The sequence below is a fragment of the Nelumbo lutea genome, chromosome 1, assembly GCF_056320005.1.
Source record: "Nelumbo lutea isolate HS-2025 chromosome 1, American lotus-T2T, whole genome shotgun sequence".
NCBI classification, from domain to species: domain Eukaryota; kingdom Viridiplantae; phylum Streptophyta; class Magnoliopsida; order Proteales; family Nelumbonaceae; genus Nelumbo; species Nelumbo lutea.
Window position 1 is genome coordinate 58,798,876 of NC_142684.1, and position 19,030 is coordinate 58,817,905.

General features: G+C 38.3%; 2 protein-coding genes across 2 annotated transcripts; both read left to right on the forward strand.

The window, feature by feature from the left end:
• The first annotated feature begins 1,225 nt into the window (after positions 1-1,225).
• On the forward strand, positions 1,226-3,037 carry LOC148874734 (ethylene-responsive transcription factor ERF062-like). Its single transcript, XM_088943574.1, has one exon. The coding sequence runs from the start codon at positions 1,285-1,287 to the stop codon at positions 2,695-2,697; it is 1,413 nt and encodes a 470-aa protein (XP_088799700.1). The 5' UTR covers positions 1,226-1,284; the 3' UTR covers positions 2,698-3,037.
• A 9,261-nt stretch (positions 3,038-12,298) lies between these two features.
• Positions 12,299-18,793, forward strand: LOC148874735 (Pentatricopeptide repeat (PPR) superfamily protein). The gene is made up of 3 exons (XM_088963043.1): positions 12,299-12,954; positions 17,437-17,843; positions 17,945-18,793. The coding sequence occupies exons 1-3, from the start codon at positions 12,346-12,348 to the stop codon at positions 18,630-18,632; spliced, it is 1,704 nt and encodes a 567-aa protein (XP_088819169.1). The 5' UTR covers positions 12,299-12,345; the 3' UTR covers positions 18,633-18,793.
• The last annotated feature ends 237 nt before the right edge of the window (positions 18,794-19,030 follow it).

Sequence of the window (19,030 nt, forward strand, 5' to 3'; positions counted from 1 at the left end):
TCTTTCTGCACCCAAGAAGTGAAATGCTTTGACTTTGAGCTATTCTTTGAAAATGACTGGGAATCAGTTCAACCATTGATGCCAATTGTAATCATTTGAGTCCAAGTTCTCAAGGTTGAATCATAAATGGTACATCAGTTTTTCTCCTCTCAACTTTTCACGCTTGCCTTCCTAAGTTCTAGAGGCTTAAAGTGTCCTCCTACCTTTCTCAATGGGCATTTAAGAAGCCAGAAGAGAAGCTAAATAATGTATACCTGCATTGATGGATTTGACCATTATTTTAGTATTAGATCTACAAAGACAACCACAATTTCTTCAATCTTACAAAACAGGTCTGTTCCAAAATTTGTCTTAAGGCTCATTCAAAACTGATGATAATGTTTATTATTCTGATGATGATGATGATGATGGTTTTGTCAATTAATCTTGGTCCCTCTGTATCAGCTTTGGAAAGATTAAAAAAAAAACAAGAAAATATACAGTGGTTATCACACTGGAGATCATGGGATCCACACATATATTTTGCATTGAGAGTATGAACTTTTGTACAATAAATATGAAAGTAAATTTAATTGACTTCATATTTCATGGCAGAGAAGCTGTTAGTTTGTCTTAATCAAGCTTACTGTACATGTCGTCCGTATAAGCTCATTTTCTTCTTAATATTAATTTTGTTTAGATGGATGATGAGGCTCAAATATAAGAAAGGCCTAGCACCAGCACATTATTAATACATATTAGAATTCCTGGTTATTTTATGCTATTTTCAATCACCTACAGTGCCTTCTTACGCAATGTCAGTTCAGTTAAACATTTCTTTTTGATGGAAATGGTACTGGAAATAATACTAGTGATCAGATGGAAATCAGAAATTCTCATATTAACAGGTCAATTGGCTTATTAAATTCAATCCTGGAAGAAGAAAAGTGAGAAAAGGACATTTGAGGTGTTAGAGAAAATCACATAATCACAGTAAAGTAGACCACAAAACGCCTTAAAAGCAGATTTGATCCTGAGGCTTGGTGATCTTCTAGTCCCTGTCATGGAAGAATTATCAAACAGACCCATCTGAGAGATCAAAAGACAGTTATGTCCAACAGTCCAAGAGTCTGAGCTGTCCAACTTGGATTGGTTCTCATTGGGACATTGGAAGAGCTGGAATGTGGTCTGCTTTTTCTTTTTTAATTAGAGAGATCCAAGGCAGAAGATAAACTAATTAAGCTTTAGTAATACTAAAGTGGGTCCTCAAATTTATCAATTATAGGCCTAATAGATACCTGTCACATGAGATGTGGTGAGAGAGCTCCTAAGCTAAATATTTATAGCACACAGCCTTCTTTTTGCAGCATTTCTGTCTCTCTTTTGCTTCTTCTCAAATCCTTCAGTTGGTGTGGAGGATCAGTTTCCCAAATGGCAAGCTACCTACAGAATGAATTGCCATTTAATGTTCAGGGAATGGCCACCATAGCACGGTTTCTTTCACATTCAAACATGTGGGGTGAGCTGTGGGAGACTGCTTATTGTGATGGTGATGATGGTGGAGCAGGAGGAGCTTCTTCTTCGTCGTCGTCGAATCAACTCTTCTCAAGTCCTGAGTCTAGTTCCTCTGTCGATGAGGCCGTAGCTTCCGGTTTGAGTAATAATAATGTTGCAGAATTCACCACCCCAATCATGGTACCCGAACAACAAATCTGTCCAATTTCATCATGTGTTACTTCTGCATCAAATTCTCTTAGCTCCCCACAGGGACACTCTGATGTCAATGGAAGCTTCAGCACTCCTGTGAATTTTATAGAATCATTCCCTGAATTAAGCCAAGCCCAAGCTTCTACAGCACCTTCACCTCCCACAGCTCCAAATTTTCCCAGCTTAAGTCTCTTCTTGCCAGAACCTGCCAGCATAGAGCCCACAACAAGCATCAGCTGCAATAACCAGAGGTCTCTACCCATGTTGTCATCGTCAAATCCATTCTATAATGTCTCAGACCTTCACCAAATTCAGCTTCAACCAGGACTTGAATGGCTCAGGATCAATCAGAGTCTCATGAGTCGTGCTTCAAAAAGCTCTGGTGACCATTTGCTTGGCGCCACCAAGACACAACCCATGAAGTACAGTGGAAGAAGGATGCAAGATCATCAACAGAAAACGTTCTCATCCCCAACTAAGCTCTACAGAGGAGTGAGGCAAAGACATTGGGGGAAGTGGGTTGCAGAGATCAGGCTACCGAGAAACAGAACAAGGGTGTGGTTGGGAACTTTTGACACAGCCGAAGAAGCCGCTTTTGCCTATGACACAGCTGCTTACAGGCTAAGAGGAGAAAATGCGCATTTGAATTTTCCGGATCTAAAGCATCAACTCAAGCTAAACTCTCTGATTGGAAGCACTGCAGCTCTTCTGGAAGCAAAGCTGAAGGCTTTTTATGAAGGCATTCAACCTCAAAAGAAACCAACAAACCCACCACCATCACCACCATCCTCAGAGACACTCACATCTGAGAATACAACCGTTGATACTTTGGATCAAAAGCCATCGAGAAGGGAGTGCTCATTTGATTTGGAGAAAAGTGCTGGATCTGAAGTTGTTGAGAGCAAGAAAACTGTGGGGTTACTCTCTGATGTGGATGCTGTTCCATTAAGTAGAATGCCTTCTTTGGACATGGATATGATCTGGGATTCCCTCCCAGTTGCTGATTCATGAAAAACTCTGTTAAGTTTCAAAATTCATCTTGTTTATTGCAAAAAAAAAAAAAAAAAAGAAGAAGAAAAACAAAAAACAAAACAAAACAAAAAAAAAAAAAAGATCTGCTATGAATTGCAGACCCAACGGAGAGAAGTCGGGTAGATCTGCAAGTGGTTGTGTTTATATCCTAACCAACATTGGATGTTGATTACTTTTTTTTCTTTTATTTTTTATCTTCATTAATGACCTGAATCCAGATTCAGGATCTCTGCAATTCTTATCCCATATGACCTTTGTATGAATGGCTTCCTTATGACATTTTTCAATATATATTCATGTTTCTGTTCTCTTACTAATTTTACATCATCTCATTCTTTACCAAGAAAACTCCATGTTTTTAGTATGGAAGTGCAACAGAAAAAGAAGAGATTCAGAATCAGAATCAGTTGTAAGCTGTAACTGACAAAATTTGAGGGTTTAGTGGGACCTGTTCCTAAGTCTTGTTCAAAGTAAACGTGCTGGGTTGTGTCATCATGAGGCCCATATACAGGGGAGAGATCTGAGCAAACCCATTGGCTAGTATCTCTTTCTATGGTCTACCAATTATCAGAGCACCAAGGGAGTGGATCAGAGTGACATGGGAATAAACTGATGGGAACCATCTTAGGAAACTGATTGATTGATTGTAACTCCATCCCACTTAAGAATAGACTGTTTTATTCTCTTTTAGTATGTGAAGGGACAAAAGAGAATTGATTGAATGATTATAACCTTTTGATGTGTTAAATTCTTCACCACAAGGAAATATGATAAAGAGCCCAAGGAAAAATCTGTAAAAGCTGCATTTGCCATGGAGATATTGGAATTAGCAGCCTGAAACTGGGATTAGAATTGGAGCTTTGTTGCTTATATGGGCAAACTAAGAAAAAAATGGGAAATTGGTTTAACCTAATCCTAGACCATAGTGAAGACTGAACACCCATGAAAAAACATCAACCATGAATGGGGGATAAAGAATTAAGACTATTTGATTGAATTGTATTTAACACAAGAATGGACAGGGTGGTCGTGGTCCTGCATGTACATCAAGTGTAATAATAACATGAGGATTGCTTTAGAATAAAGCTGGCCATGTGGGTCGTGTGGGTCTATCTAGAGTCTAAGTAGAATTATCCCAGGGATATTCTGGACTCTAGATGACTAGGGTTGCAACTGGGTGGCCCCAACTTTCATCCTATGCTATCAAAGTAATAGTGCCTAGCTAGAAGATTTGAACCAATTGGTTTCTGGGTTGGGCCTGTATTGCTGTGAAGACATTTGCATATATAATTGATGTGAAGAGAATTAAGAATATCAAAGAAACCATGGTTTCATAGATTTATGTGGTTTGATGTGTTGAGCCTATGTCCAACAGAGGATCCCCATGAAATTCCACTATTTTCAATCAATCTTTAGCCATAGCAGTAAGTATTATATTGCTGAATTAGGGTTTATTATTTATTGACACCCTAATCCAATCATAATTGATCAAATACCCCTGTATGGTCATCACTCAATCACCTCCATTTGGCCTGAACCTCTCCCCCTTCTCTTTGCTTGTGTTCTATCGTCACCTCTCTTAATACAAGACATTCTTCATCAATAATGCACTATAGATGCTCAACAGAAAGTTGTTAACTTCTTGTTGCAATTTTGCTACAGGCAATATATAGCAAGGCATAGATCATCATCAACATCATCATCTAAGCCTTGTCCCAACTATATGGGATCAGCTACATGAATCCTGTTGTTCTGTTCTATGTCATATCCATAATTAAATTATGGGCGCTTATATTAATTCTTGTTACTTCCACGCAACTCTTTTTTGGTCTACCCCTAACTCTTCTAATCCCTCCAACTTGTAACAAATCACGTTTTCTAATAGATATTGTAGATGGTCTTCTATGCACGTAACCAATCTGTCTCATTTCATCACCTAGATGAATCGACCAAGGGCGGGTCCATGTGTTCCCACCTCGCACCCATTTATTCACATGCTAGGTTCCAACTAAGGGGAATTCTTTCAGATGAAAAGGTGAGGATCCCTTCATCTTTTTCCTCCTTTGTTAATCAGAGAAAAAGTGAAAATTTTGACGGTTTGCATGAGCATGAGAGAGGTTCATGTGCCTAATCCAATATGTTCCCTATCAAATGGGTAGGCTAGATTGGCTGTATTATCCAAATTGGGATCTGCTCCTCACACAGGGCGCCTCACAGGCACATCTCACTATGCATGGAACATCTCCCATGAATAATAAAATATAAGTGGGGGAAATGTTCCCAATGCATGGTGGGGTGTGCCAATGAGATCGGATAAAAGGAATGCAACATTACACTAGGGCATACTGAATATGGAGCAACAATAAATAAGCATTTTATTTGGGACCCACTATCCACGTGGTAACTCTTGAAGCATTTAGTCTGGATCTTTTATTTGGTTTAGGGGGACCAAAGTATGTTTCATTTGTAATGAGGCTCTGTAATTTTATTTGTACCGCTACAAATGCATGAGAGTGCAAAATAAGAGCAAATTCTGGTAGGTTTTATTTAATTTGCTTCAGTTTTTATTTTACTTTATCTTCACTGCAAACAAACAAAACAAGTAAAAATTAAAACAAAAGTAAACCAGAACTTACGCTCAAGTCATTTGCATTCACATATTTTTGCACCAGGGTACATGAAATTGCACTGCAAATGAATCAACCCTAAGCAATACACCTTGTCTAGAAGAATGGATGGGGCCAATATTAATATGACACCTTAAAAAACTCTGTGCTTGGGTTTTGGAGTTAGGAAAACAAAATTTGATTCGATTCTTGATTAAAGGTTATGGCATAACTTTTGCTCTAGCTCTTGGAAAAAAAAAACTTTTGCTCTAGCCGAGAGAAATAGAGATCCTTGGTTTGGCCTCCAACCTGCTCAATTTTCATCCCTTAGGCTGTGTTTGGTTGTTGTGCAATTTTATTTGCACTAGTACAAATACATGGGAGTGCAAATGTAACAGATGCAAATTCTTGTTTTGGATTTTACTTTATTCTGCTCCATGTCTTAATTTACTTCATTTGTACTGCAATCAAATAAAATAAGTCAAAATTTGAAATAAAAATGTCAGAATTTACACTCAAATCATTTGCACTGCCATGGTTTTGCTCCAGTGCAAATTTATTTACATTGCAACCAAACACAGCTTTAGGCTCTATTTGGAAAGAATACAAATACAAATATGTGGAGTATAAAACCTTGTATTTTGTATTATTTTGTATGTATTTGTACTGTACATATTTGTATTTGTACTCCTTCCAAACTAAGCCTTAATAATGGTCGGATCAAATGGAAATCAGGTTTTATCCTTGCAAAATTGGATCTGTCCTCACACCATCCTTGCAACACTTGTGAACTTGCATTGGGAACATTTTCATACTTGTATGTGAGAACGGTGTGAGTACCAAACTTTGCGAAGGCTTGGACGAAATCGAGGTAAGGTAGACCGGCAAAGCCTAGTTTGTTACATATTGAACCTCAATCTATTAACCGAGCCTAGCTAGTAGATAATTTAGATTAACTGAACATGATGGCTGTTTAGTTGGCTGTGAAACCAATGATAATGTTCCATGACATTAATAATTTTATGGGCCCCACTGTAAAAGGTATAGGTCCCATATATTTTAATTATTGGCGTGGAACTTAATCATTGCATGGTTCCATAACCTGGTGAACAACCATAGCCTTCAACTAATCCTTGCTTGCTAATAGTTAGTACTAGGTTTAATTTATTGGGATGGGCTGACCAGCCTTTATTAGGGCTGCAAGTCAGGTTGGTTGAAGCCAACCCTAGCCCAATCCTAAGTTCTAAATCCCCAACCTTCAACCTGACCTATCCAACCCTAACCTTAACCCAACCCAACATTCTTCTCATCCCTAAAAGTCTCGTACAAACTTCTTAATCTCAGATCTTAACTCAACTTTTACTACATATATTAATCGTACGTTTTATTAGTATTTGTTTGTTGATGTATTTATTGGTTCTTTAAGTACAAAATTTAGAAAAAAAGTGTTTGAAATGAGTATAGTTTATTATGAATTATGACTTATAATAGATCTTTTATGCGCAACAAGTTATGGGTGGCAACAACAGAGAGGAGATAAAGAATAAAATATTCAAAAAAACATAAAAATGTTATTAGGGTTTTAACATTTCCCATTAGGGTTAAGTGAAATTATTATCTTAAAAAAAAGGATAGTATGTGGTGGGGGTTTTAACATCTAAATAAATCAATGTTACGATATATCATATATATAACATATATTTATATATGATATATACTATAGAGTTGGGTTCGGGTTGAGTCGGGTTGCCTAAAGGGGCAATCCTAACCCAACCCAACATATATTTATATATGATATGTACTATAGAGTTGGGTTCGGGTTGGGTCGGGTTGCCTAAAGGGGCAATCCTAACCCAACCCAAAATAAAGTCAGGCTCATAAATTTCAACCCTAACCCTAACCTGAGCATTAACCTGACCCAACCTAACCCAACTTTTTTAGGTTGGGTTAGAGTTGGATTCTGGCCAACCCGACCCAAGTTGAAGCCTTAGCCTTTATCATAACTTAGTTCTGCAACCCACCTGATGTCTTTAAAGTTTAGACACAAGACAAGACTAGTTGCTAGATGAGTCTGGAAAAGTCGCCACAACCTATCATGGATCCCATGATACATCCCAACCATGCATTAGGAACGTCTCCCTATGATAAATGGCAAATAGGGAATATGTTTTCAATACATCTCAACCGTCCATTAGGAACATCTCCTTATGCTTGGATAAGTCTTTTTAATATATTTTTGTATTTCAAGAGAATGGGCCATGCTAGCCTGACACGATGGTCCATGCCATGCTGGGCCTAGGGTTTTAGGTCCACAGGTCGGGCCAGCACAGTGCGACCAAGCGAGCCATGCCACCCCTGGCTTGGATGATGGCACGACCCATATATACTATTTATATATTTATATATAATATATTATATATTATACAAATTATAATTATATAATAATATATAGTATATAATATATTAATAAAATAAACAGTTGTTTTCAATTTTATTATACTAATTTATTTAATTATTGTATATATAAGCAATTATATACATCAAAATTCATATAAAATTAAAATTTTAAGTTTTTTTCATTTTTTTAAATAAATAGGCAAAAATAGCTTTGGCTCGGCCCATGGCCCGATTTGGGCCAAGGCTTGACCCGGCCCGCGGCACAGCACAAGCCCACACAGGCTTGGGCCATGGGCCGTGCCGGGCCGACCCCCAAACTTTTAACTAGGAGGGTGGGACGGCCCGTGATGGCCCACGAGCCAGCATGGCATGGCTCGGACTTTGCACGGACCACCTGCGGGCCGTGCTATGCAGGCCCGACACGACCCACTTTACACCTCTAGGAATCAGTGTGAAAACAGTGTTTGGCACTGTTTTTTTTTTTTGAGAAAGTCAAAAAACGTTTTTACCTCGGAATTCCCAATTTCACATTTTCAGCAGAAACACCTTTTTGTCGTTTTCTTGAATCGGTGGCAATCTGGCATGGTTCCAGGTGTAATCTAACGTGGCAACTTGCCACGTCGGAATAATAATTGATCAAGTGCTTCGCATGTGCACCGGAGAGTTGAATACACCCGAAGGCAACAAAAACCCCATTCGATTTCAGCTTAACCCCTTCCTCTTCTTGCAGCCGTCGAGGGTTCCAATGAGTGCTACAATATCTTCTTCACTTTCTCTCAAACCAAACGGAGCCTTAGGGTCTTCTTCTATCTTCAATCAGCAAGAAAACGGGAGTTATTCCTCAGGGTCTTCTTGCTGTTTTCTTCACCAAGGTAAACACATTTCCTTTTTGTTTTCTTCTTGCCGTTGTATTCTCGATTTGCTGTTTTCTTCTCTCTCCTCCCGTTCTACACCAGTTACGTCATTTTTTTCTGGATATTTTGATACTGTTGGATTAGACTAATTTTGTGCAGCATATGCATATGGGTTATATGGGATCATTTTAGAGACAAGTGCCACAAAGAAACGCCATGCTCCCAAATGTGCTTTTTAGAAAAACGTTTTTTCTTGCTGATGTGGCATGAAACAGAACAAACTGAGATTTCCTGAGAAACGGTCATGAAATGTTTATGACCATTAGGCGATTTTCTGATGATATAATCGCTTGAAAATCGCACTAGTGCCAAACAACTACTAAGTTTGAGGTTTTGCAATGCCATGATATCATGAAACACATATTATATTAGTGTAATAAGGTATGGAAGGTTTTATACTGTTTATTTTTGTGAGTGGTGTGGTAAGTGAAAGGAATAGTAGGATTCCTTCCAACTAGGAATTGTATTCCCTGATTTTAGAATTAAAATTTAAGGATCCTACTTGAGTCAAATCAGACCAGATTTAAGGGAGTGATTATACATGATCCAGAGATACAGTATCTCCCAAAGTTGGTGTTCACACCCAAAGAAAATCCCAATATCAGCTCCCACTGAAGATGACACAGTGAGGATGGAGCCGAACCAGCAGTGTTCATCCCACGAACCAAGCTCTTCTGAAGAACTCGATGGAAGATTGTGAGCACCACATGTACAATCAAGAACCTTTCTTGATTTTCTCAAATTGAGAACTCGAACTGGCAGAAAGGTGGCGGATATTGCTGGAGGAGAATGCTAGAGAAGAAGATGGCGAACTGTTAGGGTTTTTGAGATCTAATCTTCAAAATGCAAGTGGGTTATCTGCGAAATCCCTTGGGTTCGAATTCTTGTAATTCGAAATTAGGGTTTTTCCTCCTCTTTCTTAGTGAATAAGAAAGCCTCCTAATCATATCAGGAGTTGCCCTTATCCAAATCTGTATTTGGATTAAGACTCTTCTTAATCTTATTTGCAGATTAGATCAATTTTTGGGCTTAACCTAATCTTAGATCCGCCCCCTTAAGTGACTGATCAAATCAGCCCATATCGAAAATGGGTTTTAGGCCCATTAAGTAATGAGTGCTCAATAGTCTCCCAAACTGTTGCCCAGTTAGGCTTCTTTATATGGCGTGGGACCCAAGCATTGATCTACACACCAACCACATGGGTTCGGCCTAGCCTCTGTTACAAGGCCTAGTCGAATTCACTGGGAAGCCTAATGAACCCTTAAACCCATCACATGGACCCTATGGGCCCAACACTTACACTAAGTGGTCCCTACGCCAAGCCATCTTATAAAAACCCAGGGACTATGAGCAAATGCAAGATTAGCCCATCAGGTATTATCCTAAATGGCCTTACACTTAACCTCTCAGCCCATAATGATCAAGCGCTGCCCGACAAGAGAGGACCTCTCCCTCGGCTGCAAGGAACAGTGCTGCACTCTCTACTCACATGGATCCCGGGAATTAAAACCATTTGCAACCATTTTGAAACCATATGTAAGTATATATCATATATATAAATTTTGCAAAACAAAATTCAAACGATTGAAATCAACTGTCGGCAGTTTGGTTTCTATCAGAGAGAGAGCATCCCCAACCATTACCTTTGTCCGACAAAGGGGCTGATCCCGTCACTATGATCACCCACTCAGATGAATTCTCAGACTGTCCCAACACACCCAGGTTTTGACCCCCGCTAAGGATCTCACTGATTGACATATCAAAGGCAGTCTGATCCGACACCTAGTGCAGTACCATAATCGGGTCTAGGGGTCAGGTGTAACTTTCCAGTTTCGCCCATCAATCTCCAAGGTTCGGGGCAATACTGAAAATCTAGTCCGATTCAAGGGTTCAAATAATCCCACATTGCGTGTGCCTTATGTCTCACCCTAACTGCTGAGACAAGCCACCCCAACAGTTGGCAGCACACCAGTGTCAGCCTTGGTAGGATAAATCTCCCCATACTTATCCAACGGCTGTGAACATTTAAAACTAACACAAGTCTTATTAAGTGTTCAGTTTTAGGGTCTTACACAGAAGCATACCACACAACATGAATCAAACATGTACTTTATTTATTTACGTTAAATATCAAAAGTACATTATAATTGATTGAAGCTAAGGGCATACAAAAATTGTCCAAAAGTAAGTCTATGTGTCGTAGTCTTCTTGAAAGACGAAGGAAGGCTAGGAGAAAGGGTAGGCTAAGGGTTTCCATCGACAGAGCTGTATGTTCGTTATGATTCCTACCTCCTTTTATAGGGAGAAATCCCGAGGTCCTGAAAGGAAGAAACCAAAAGAATTTGATTCCCACTTGAAAAGGGAATCTTCAATTCGGTGTCATTTGTTAGGGGGACACTGCTAAGGGTTCGCTACGTGTCTTATGAGATCTCTCCAAGACGGGGTTTCTTTTATTCTGAAGATTCTCATAATACACGTATGCTACTTCCTTTCGTGGGTCTCCTATACTGACATGGCGTGAATGATGCCCGTGCTAGTCTTTAATGTGTTTCTCTTAATCCTACTGGGCATCCTGCCACGAGTGACATCGGCTAGTCATTATATTCTCCGTTCGTTGTTGATTTGCGGCAGCTCTAGGCTCATCACAAGTTCACGATAACTCTAAGCTCATCGCAAGTTCACAGTAGCTCTGAGCTCATTGCAAGTTCTCAATAGCTTTGAGCTCATCGCAAGTTCACGATGGCTCTGAGCTCATCGCAAGTTCACGATGGCTCTGAGCTCATCATAGGTCTGTGGCGACCTTGAGTTCGTCATCAGTACTGTGGCTTTGAGTTCTTCACAAGTTTGTGGTGGCTTTGAGCTCATCGCAAGTCTGTGTAGGCTTTGAGCTCATCACAAGTCTGTGTCAAGTTGTGAACTCATTTGCGGGTGTTTCCTGTAGCATTGGTTTAGCGCCTTTTGTGCTATTTGCAGTCATGGTAAACAACATATACCTACAATTTTATTTCATTTTCTTTCTTAATTTCTAAATTATAAGAGAGGATTGTGAGCATGATAGATAGCAAGTTGCATTCTAAATTAATTAGGGGCAAAGTATCTCAATTGAAAAACTGGAAGTGATAGCATGTATGACCTGATTAATGATCCATGAATTTTGATGAAAGGAAAAATCTATGATACCAGAAAGACATGGTACCAGTAGAAGGGGTGTTAGTTGGGTTTGGGTTGGATTCCATCCAAATCAAAATCAATTTAAACGTGTTGGGCAGACTCATGGTTTTCAAAATTGGACCCGACCGGATAGTTGGATTAGAAAAATCAGGACCGGTTCCGTTTACCCCATATCATTATTTTGTAAAAAAAAATGTTGATTTGGTCAACAAACTACTAACTACTGACCCGGGCGATTGAACCGTTCACTAGTTTTGGCTGTTTTTTATTTTTTTGTCAGATCAGGCCGTCCATTCGATTTGAATGATCGAACCGTTTGACCCAAAAACTGAACCCTGACTGGTCCGTTGTCTGATTCGGTTTTAAAACCTTGGGTAGCTGGCCCGCCATTTATTGGGTCTCTAGAGTCTATACCTATCTTCTGGCCTGCCGTTCCCTGGCGCAAGATGGACCTTTATAAGAAGCCTCATTTTAGACCCAATTTAGGCTCAAAGGTAGTAAGTAACCTGGACTCAAACATTTACTGGGCCAGCTGGCCCATGTACCCAAACAAGCGTGAAGATGTTTTTCACTTGATACTTGATAGTCTCTCAGTCTTGATTCAGTCGAGTCGTTGGCTCGATCTGCAGAGGCTAGGAGATAAGAAGGCAGAAGGGAACTTTCTGCATCTGTTTTACGGTTTCTTCATTCACATGGCTTCTCTTTCCACCGCACAGTGCCTTGGCAGCACTTCCATCTCGTCGGCGTATCGTCGACGCCCCGAAACGAAAGCGAAATCTCTACCCGCACCTCCGACACCAAAACCAGCAGAAGAATCATCAGGCGCTTTTCCTTCTTCTTCTTCTTCTTCTTCTTCTTCTTCAAATGCTGGTTTTGGGAATGCAGATGCAACAAATGCATTGACACTTGTAGAGAAGAATCGAATTAAGATTAACAAGGAGAAGGAGAGGGAAGCTCGGGAAAGAAAAGAGGAGGTGAACAGGAAGATTGCATCGAAGAAGGCAATATCGGTGATACTGCGGAGGGAGGCCACAAAGGCAGTTATCGAGAAGAAAAAAAGGACCAATTCGAAGAAGCTTTTGCCTAGGACTGTTCTTGAAGCCCTTCATGAGAGGATCAAGGCTTTGCGTTGGGAGTCTGCTCTGAAGGTTGGTATGGTTCTTTTCATGTTCGATTCTTATTTGAGGTTTTTCATGGTTAAATTCCATCTGGGCATGCCTCTGTTAGCTCTTTCAGTAATATAAAGCGTAATTTTGAAGAAGAAATAAAGAGTCCTTCTCTAGTGAGAAATAGAAGCCCCGAAGTTCAATTAGAGGACATATTGCATTTTTCAGAGTGCACGTTTTGATGAAATTTCTCTGAAATCAATATATGTGTTAGATTAGTGGAACGCGACAACTTACCTGCTTTCTAGAGGTATTGCTTTTGATTCAGAGGACTAGGATTAGTTTTTCCAGATTGAGGTTTCAATATGGAATTTCGGGTGTGGCAACTACATGTAGCAGGATTGAATATAACATGGATTTAGAAGAGCTGCAATTGATGGGTTGGTGGAGCAAATAAGTATCGTTGGTTCTACCGAGGTTTGGGTTGTAATATATTAAAATGAGGGATAATAGGTTATGATGGTGTTAGCATTGCATAGATATCATATGCTGCACTAGTAAGAAGTGATATAATGCAAACTGAAGGATCTAGAAGAACTAGGGGCAGACGTAAAAGGACATTGATTAAGGTTATAGTAAATAATTTGGGGACTTACACTTAAGTTCACCTGGGTATGGCTCTTGATAGATGGTGTGGAAATAGAGTTCATATTAGCTGACCCCATATGGTTGGATATGGCTTTGTTGAGTTAAGTTGAGTTGGAGTTAGCAACAACTCTCAAAGACCCATTGGTACATTACCACAAACTTGGATTTGAGCTAGTCATAATCCACAGATCTTCTTTTTCTAATGAACTTGATTTTATGTTTCCAATAATTTTTTTTTAGAAAGAGTAACTTCATTATATTCATAGCAAACAAGATTCATGAGAGGATGTACTTATATGCATAGAAACATGTACAAAAAAAAGATGTGCATAGAAACAGACATAAACAATAAGGAACCTAACCTAGCGTCGAACATGGTTCACAATATCAACAATATTTGGCGATATATCCCCTCAATATCTCCATTTGTTAGGTGGCGATACTAAATCTTCCAAGAATCCTTTTTTATTTTTTTTCAAATATCCTTGATACTTTGCCAATATGTCAGTGTTATTTTAGATTTCATTGATAGACTATATATTTAAAGTTTAAAATTTTAGAATATTATTAAGAAAATTTCAATATTTCATTAAAACCATCATAATTTTTTAAAAGATATTTTCCTAAAAGAAACAGCAAGTAACTGGTAATTAGATAATTGGCTTACTACTTTGATATGATTCACTTACCAAGTCACTATAATTTAAAAGAACAAGAAAAATGGATAGAACTACAAAAAAGTATTATCAATCCAATCAAAACATTAAATAGCAATAAAGACAAAGATTAAAATGGCAAATAAATGGCATATATAAATAAGAAAAGATGGCTAAAGACCAAAAGGGAGACAAAGAGGAACATGCCTATTATAGTCTCTTAATTTTTCCTATTTGATTTATATAGTTCTTTGCTATGATTTTGAGCCTTAAATGTGCAATTAAATTTCTTCCAATGATCTCTTGAAGGTTTATTAACTAATTCTATTCTAGAAACTTACTACTTTTTTAGATTTTCCAAATATCTTAGCAATATTAGCAAAATACCACCGAAATGTCTCCACCTCTACATAGCGAAATGTTCATCAATATCAAAATTGTGAACCATCAAGTTATTCAGGTATGATTCTTTCACTATGCAAAATAGGCACTCAAACCAGTTTTGGCTGGAATGTCAAATATAGAATTTAATTCTTTTGGAATCCATCAAACATGGTCTTCAATAGCCAGTTTCCATGGCCCATTACCCACTCTTTGGAACCATGAGATTGCATTCCTGGAATCTCTCTCAACTACTGGTGGTGAAACTTTAAGATGCTTTGTTGTGTAGAGACCCATGAGCAGAGAGCTAACTTCAGCTTCTATATGAGCAGCATCTCCTATTGTCCCACTATAAACCAAGTAAATGGAACCATCAACTTTGAAGAAAATCTCCTCTACACTGGTAGAACTGCAAGAACTGGGGTACCCTTGGTTGTATGAAACCCCCTTATAGCCGTAGGAAGACCTATACTTATCAATGGAGCTAAGAATCCAAGAAACAATTTTTGCATTATTAATTTTCTATTTTTTAAAAGACTAAAGATTATAGATCATTTTCAAATGGTTTGATTTTTCATATCCATCAACGTATCCCAATAAACCTTTCCCTTTTTTTTTATCAGTAACTCAAAGAATTTTATTAAGGCTTAAAAACGAAGAGAATACAACAAGCAATTATTAGACATAAAACCCATAAACCTTTCACTTTCAATAAGATTGGAAATAAAACTTCCAAATAGCATAAATAGACCCATCAAATTATACAGAAAGTATTTCTGGTTTTTCAGTAGCTATTAGAATCCAATGAGTCAACTAGACAGCTATCAATACTCTAGATTATGAGAATAAACTGATAAATTCTCAGAAAAATACAGCTCTAAGTGTTGCAAATAAGTATTTTCGTGCCCCCTTCTAGAGGTGTTAAGAAGGGCTGATCCAAAGAGATAACATTATCTTGACTTTCGAAAGTACTTAGGAATTTCAACAGGTCGGCAACCTAAAATTTAGCAATCTGAGCTGGAACAATCTGCTATATCATGAGAAACATAATGTAGTACCTAATATGTTGAAAAAAAGCAAAAAAACTCAATCCAGAATTCTTGGTGGAGTGATTGAAACACCACTAAAGCCCAACCAGAAAACAATAAAAAATTCCAGAACATTTTGCAATAATTTATCCTATTTGTTGGAATCAAAATTCCAACCAATCCAGTTCCGAACTCCCAATTAATTACTACTACTCAATAGTTCGGTTTTCTTTAATCTCCAAAACAGCCATCACTTGATTGCAATAAATCAAATGTAGACAGGACAAACCAATGTGAATATAACTCACCCTTTTATCCTTGAAATATTGTGATCTTGACTTGCTCTGATACCATGGAAGAATGCTTGATCTAGCTCTTAACTGTTCTGTTCTATTTGAAGTCCTAAGTCAAGACAAGAGGAAATAATGTATGCTAGTTTTGTGATTGACCTCCAATCCAGAAGGCCATAATATACTCACTGAATGAATTATTTACAATTACAAAGAGGTCACTTAGAGGGACTGACTAGAAAATACAGTACAAAGAAAATGTGTATAGATATGATACTGTCACTACCATGTCTTAATATTATTGTACACCCTCACTGCTTGTGTTACATATAAAACCTGCAGAAACAATTGTGGTAATTTGTTACTGTTTGTTTAACATTTTGAATCACAACTTTCATTAAAACAATCATGACAATCATTTAATATTTTTCATCTTTTAAATTGATTGCACCTCGGGAGGTTTTACTTGTGCTATTTTTGTATGTTCTATATGGTAAAACCTGTAGAATTTGCGGAATGTTGGTTGTGAGAATCTAGTATATGGGAACACCGGACCAATGGATGGATTTGGGGTCTCATAATTTGCCACCTGGCCCTTGTTTCAAGAATCAGGCCCTACCATTGAATGGATACCAATTAAAATACTACAAAGCCCTATTAATCCTAATAACTCTTTTTTATAATACAATTAAATGTGGAAAGTCAGATGGTTATAAGGTTCAGGGCATGTTCTTTTTTTGGCCTGCCAGCTGATTATTAGGTACAAGGACCAATAAATGGTGGTTCTCAATGCTTGAAACATGGGAAGGTGACAAGTGATGCATGCCTGAGACTATGGCTGCAATCCAATCAAGCTCTAATCGAATAGTTCAGGCTCAAATTCAATTAGGCTTGATTCAAGTTTGATTCTAATCGAGCTCAAATCGAGTTCGAACCTTGGGGTAAGCTCAATTAATTATTTGAGCTCAAGCTCAACCAATAAAATGTTTGGCTCAAAAGCTTACGAGTTTGGCTCAATTAACACATGCGTACATACATATACGTATGTATATATTATAGAATATAAAAATATATATTTTATATTCTATATAGTATAAGAGAATAAGAATATACTATATATTATAAAAAAATGCCATATATAATATAAGAATTATTATTTTTGTGCTGAACTCGAGCTCATTGAATATTTAACCGAACCAAACTTGAGCTGGAAAATATAGTTCGAGACAAACTCGAGCTTGAACTCAAACCTAGTAGTATTTTAGTCAAGCCGAGCCAAGACATGCCAAAGTTCAGCTCAGCTCGGCTCGGCTCGATTACACCCCTACCTTGAGACCCATTCACATGTCCTGTCTCCCATGTCTAGAGACCCAAGATATAGCCTTTTTGATTTTTGTACAAGGTTTTGAACCTTGATTGACCCAAAGGGATAAGGATAGTAATAGTCTGGCACATTTCCATTTTTTTTCGTCAAATACTGATGTAAATATACTAGCTATTAACAAGACTTTTGCATTTTAGGTATTTGAACTATTACGGGAGCAGCTTTGGTACAGACCTAATTCTGGTATATATATCAAGCTCATTGTCATGCTTGGAAAATGCAAACAGCCAGAGAGGGCCCATGCTCTCTTTCAAAATATGATTGATGAAGGATGCATTGTGAATCATGAATCCTATACTGCTCTTGTCTCTGCTTATGGTAGGAGTGGCCTCTTTGACCAAGCTTTTTCCCTCCTCAACCGGATGAAGAATACACCTGGCTGTGAACCTGATGTCTATACTTATTCTATCCTTATAAAGTCATGCCTTCATGTCTTTGACTTTGACAGAGTTCAGTCTCTGCTTTTAGACATGGCAATCCAGGGAATCAAACCCAACACAATCACATATAACACCCTCATTGATGCCTATGGGAAAGCGGGCAGGTATCCAGCCTCTTTCAATTTTCCATGCATATTTGAATATTTTAATGTTTCTTTGGACATGAAGAGAATTTACTCTAATTTATTTAAACATTTTTTAAAAGGTTTGAGGAGATGGAATCAACACTCATGGAAATGCTCAACCAACAGGACTGTCAGCCTGATGTCTGGACCATGAACTCCACAATTAGAGCCTTTGGCAGCAGTGGGCAAATTGAAACAATGGAGAAGTGCTATGAGAAGTTTAAGAGTGCTGGGGTCAATCCTAACATCAAGACCTTCAATATACTTCTAGATTCCTATGGAAAGGCTAAGAGTTATGAAAAGATGGGTGCTGTCATGGAGTATATGCAGAAGTACTACTATTCGTGGACAGTTGTGACCTATAATGTGGTAATAGATGCATTTGGAAGGGCTGGGGACCTGAAGCAGATGGAGTACTTGTTCAGGCTGATGAGATCAGAGAGGATCAAACCCAATTGTGTCACACTCTGCTCCCTTGTCAGGGCTTATGGGCGAGCAGGAGCTGTAGATAAAATCGGGGGTGTCTTAAGGTTCATTGAGAACTCAGATGTGATGTTAGATATTGTGTTCTTCAATTGCCTAATTGATGCATATGGGAGGATGGGATGTTTGTCAGAGATGAGAGAGGTGCTGGAGATGATGGAGAGAAGAGGATGTAAGCCTGATAAGATCACATATAGCACAATGATCAAAGCTTATTCAAGAAGTGGAATCACAAACCGTGTAAAGGAGCTTCAAGATGCAGTCATCAGAAAAGAAGATACTTAGTCCCAGTTGGATGAGCTTGGCTTCAAGAAACATTATTTTAGCCATCCAAACCATATTCCCATGTTTTATGATTAACAAATGAGTTCATTGATTTTTCTTGTTATTGTAAATGTTGGAATGATAAAATAATATCAGCAAGGCTTATTTTCTTTTCCATCAAATCTAGGTGAAAATATTTTCTAGAAGGTGGTCAGATCACTTTGTTGAATTTCATCTCTCGTACCACCACCACTAGCCACCGCATGATTGGCCCAAGTAGAGGGTGGCCCATTTAAATCATAACAAAAATTGATAGTATGCCCCTCCATACCACAGTGTGTACACCTCCTCACACCATTACTACATGCTCCCCCTGAGTCCCGACCTCCAAAATGTCCACCACCACAGTTGAACATGGG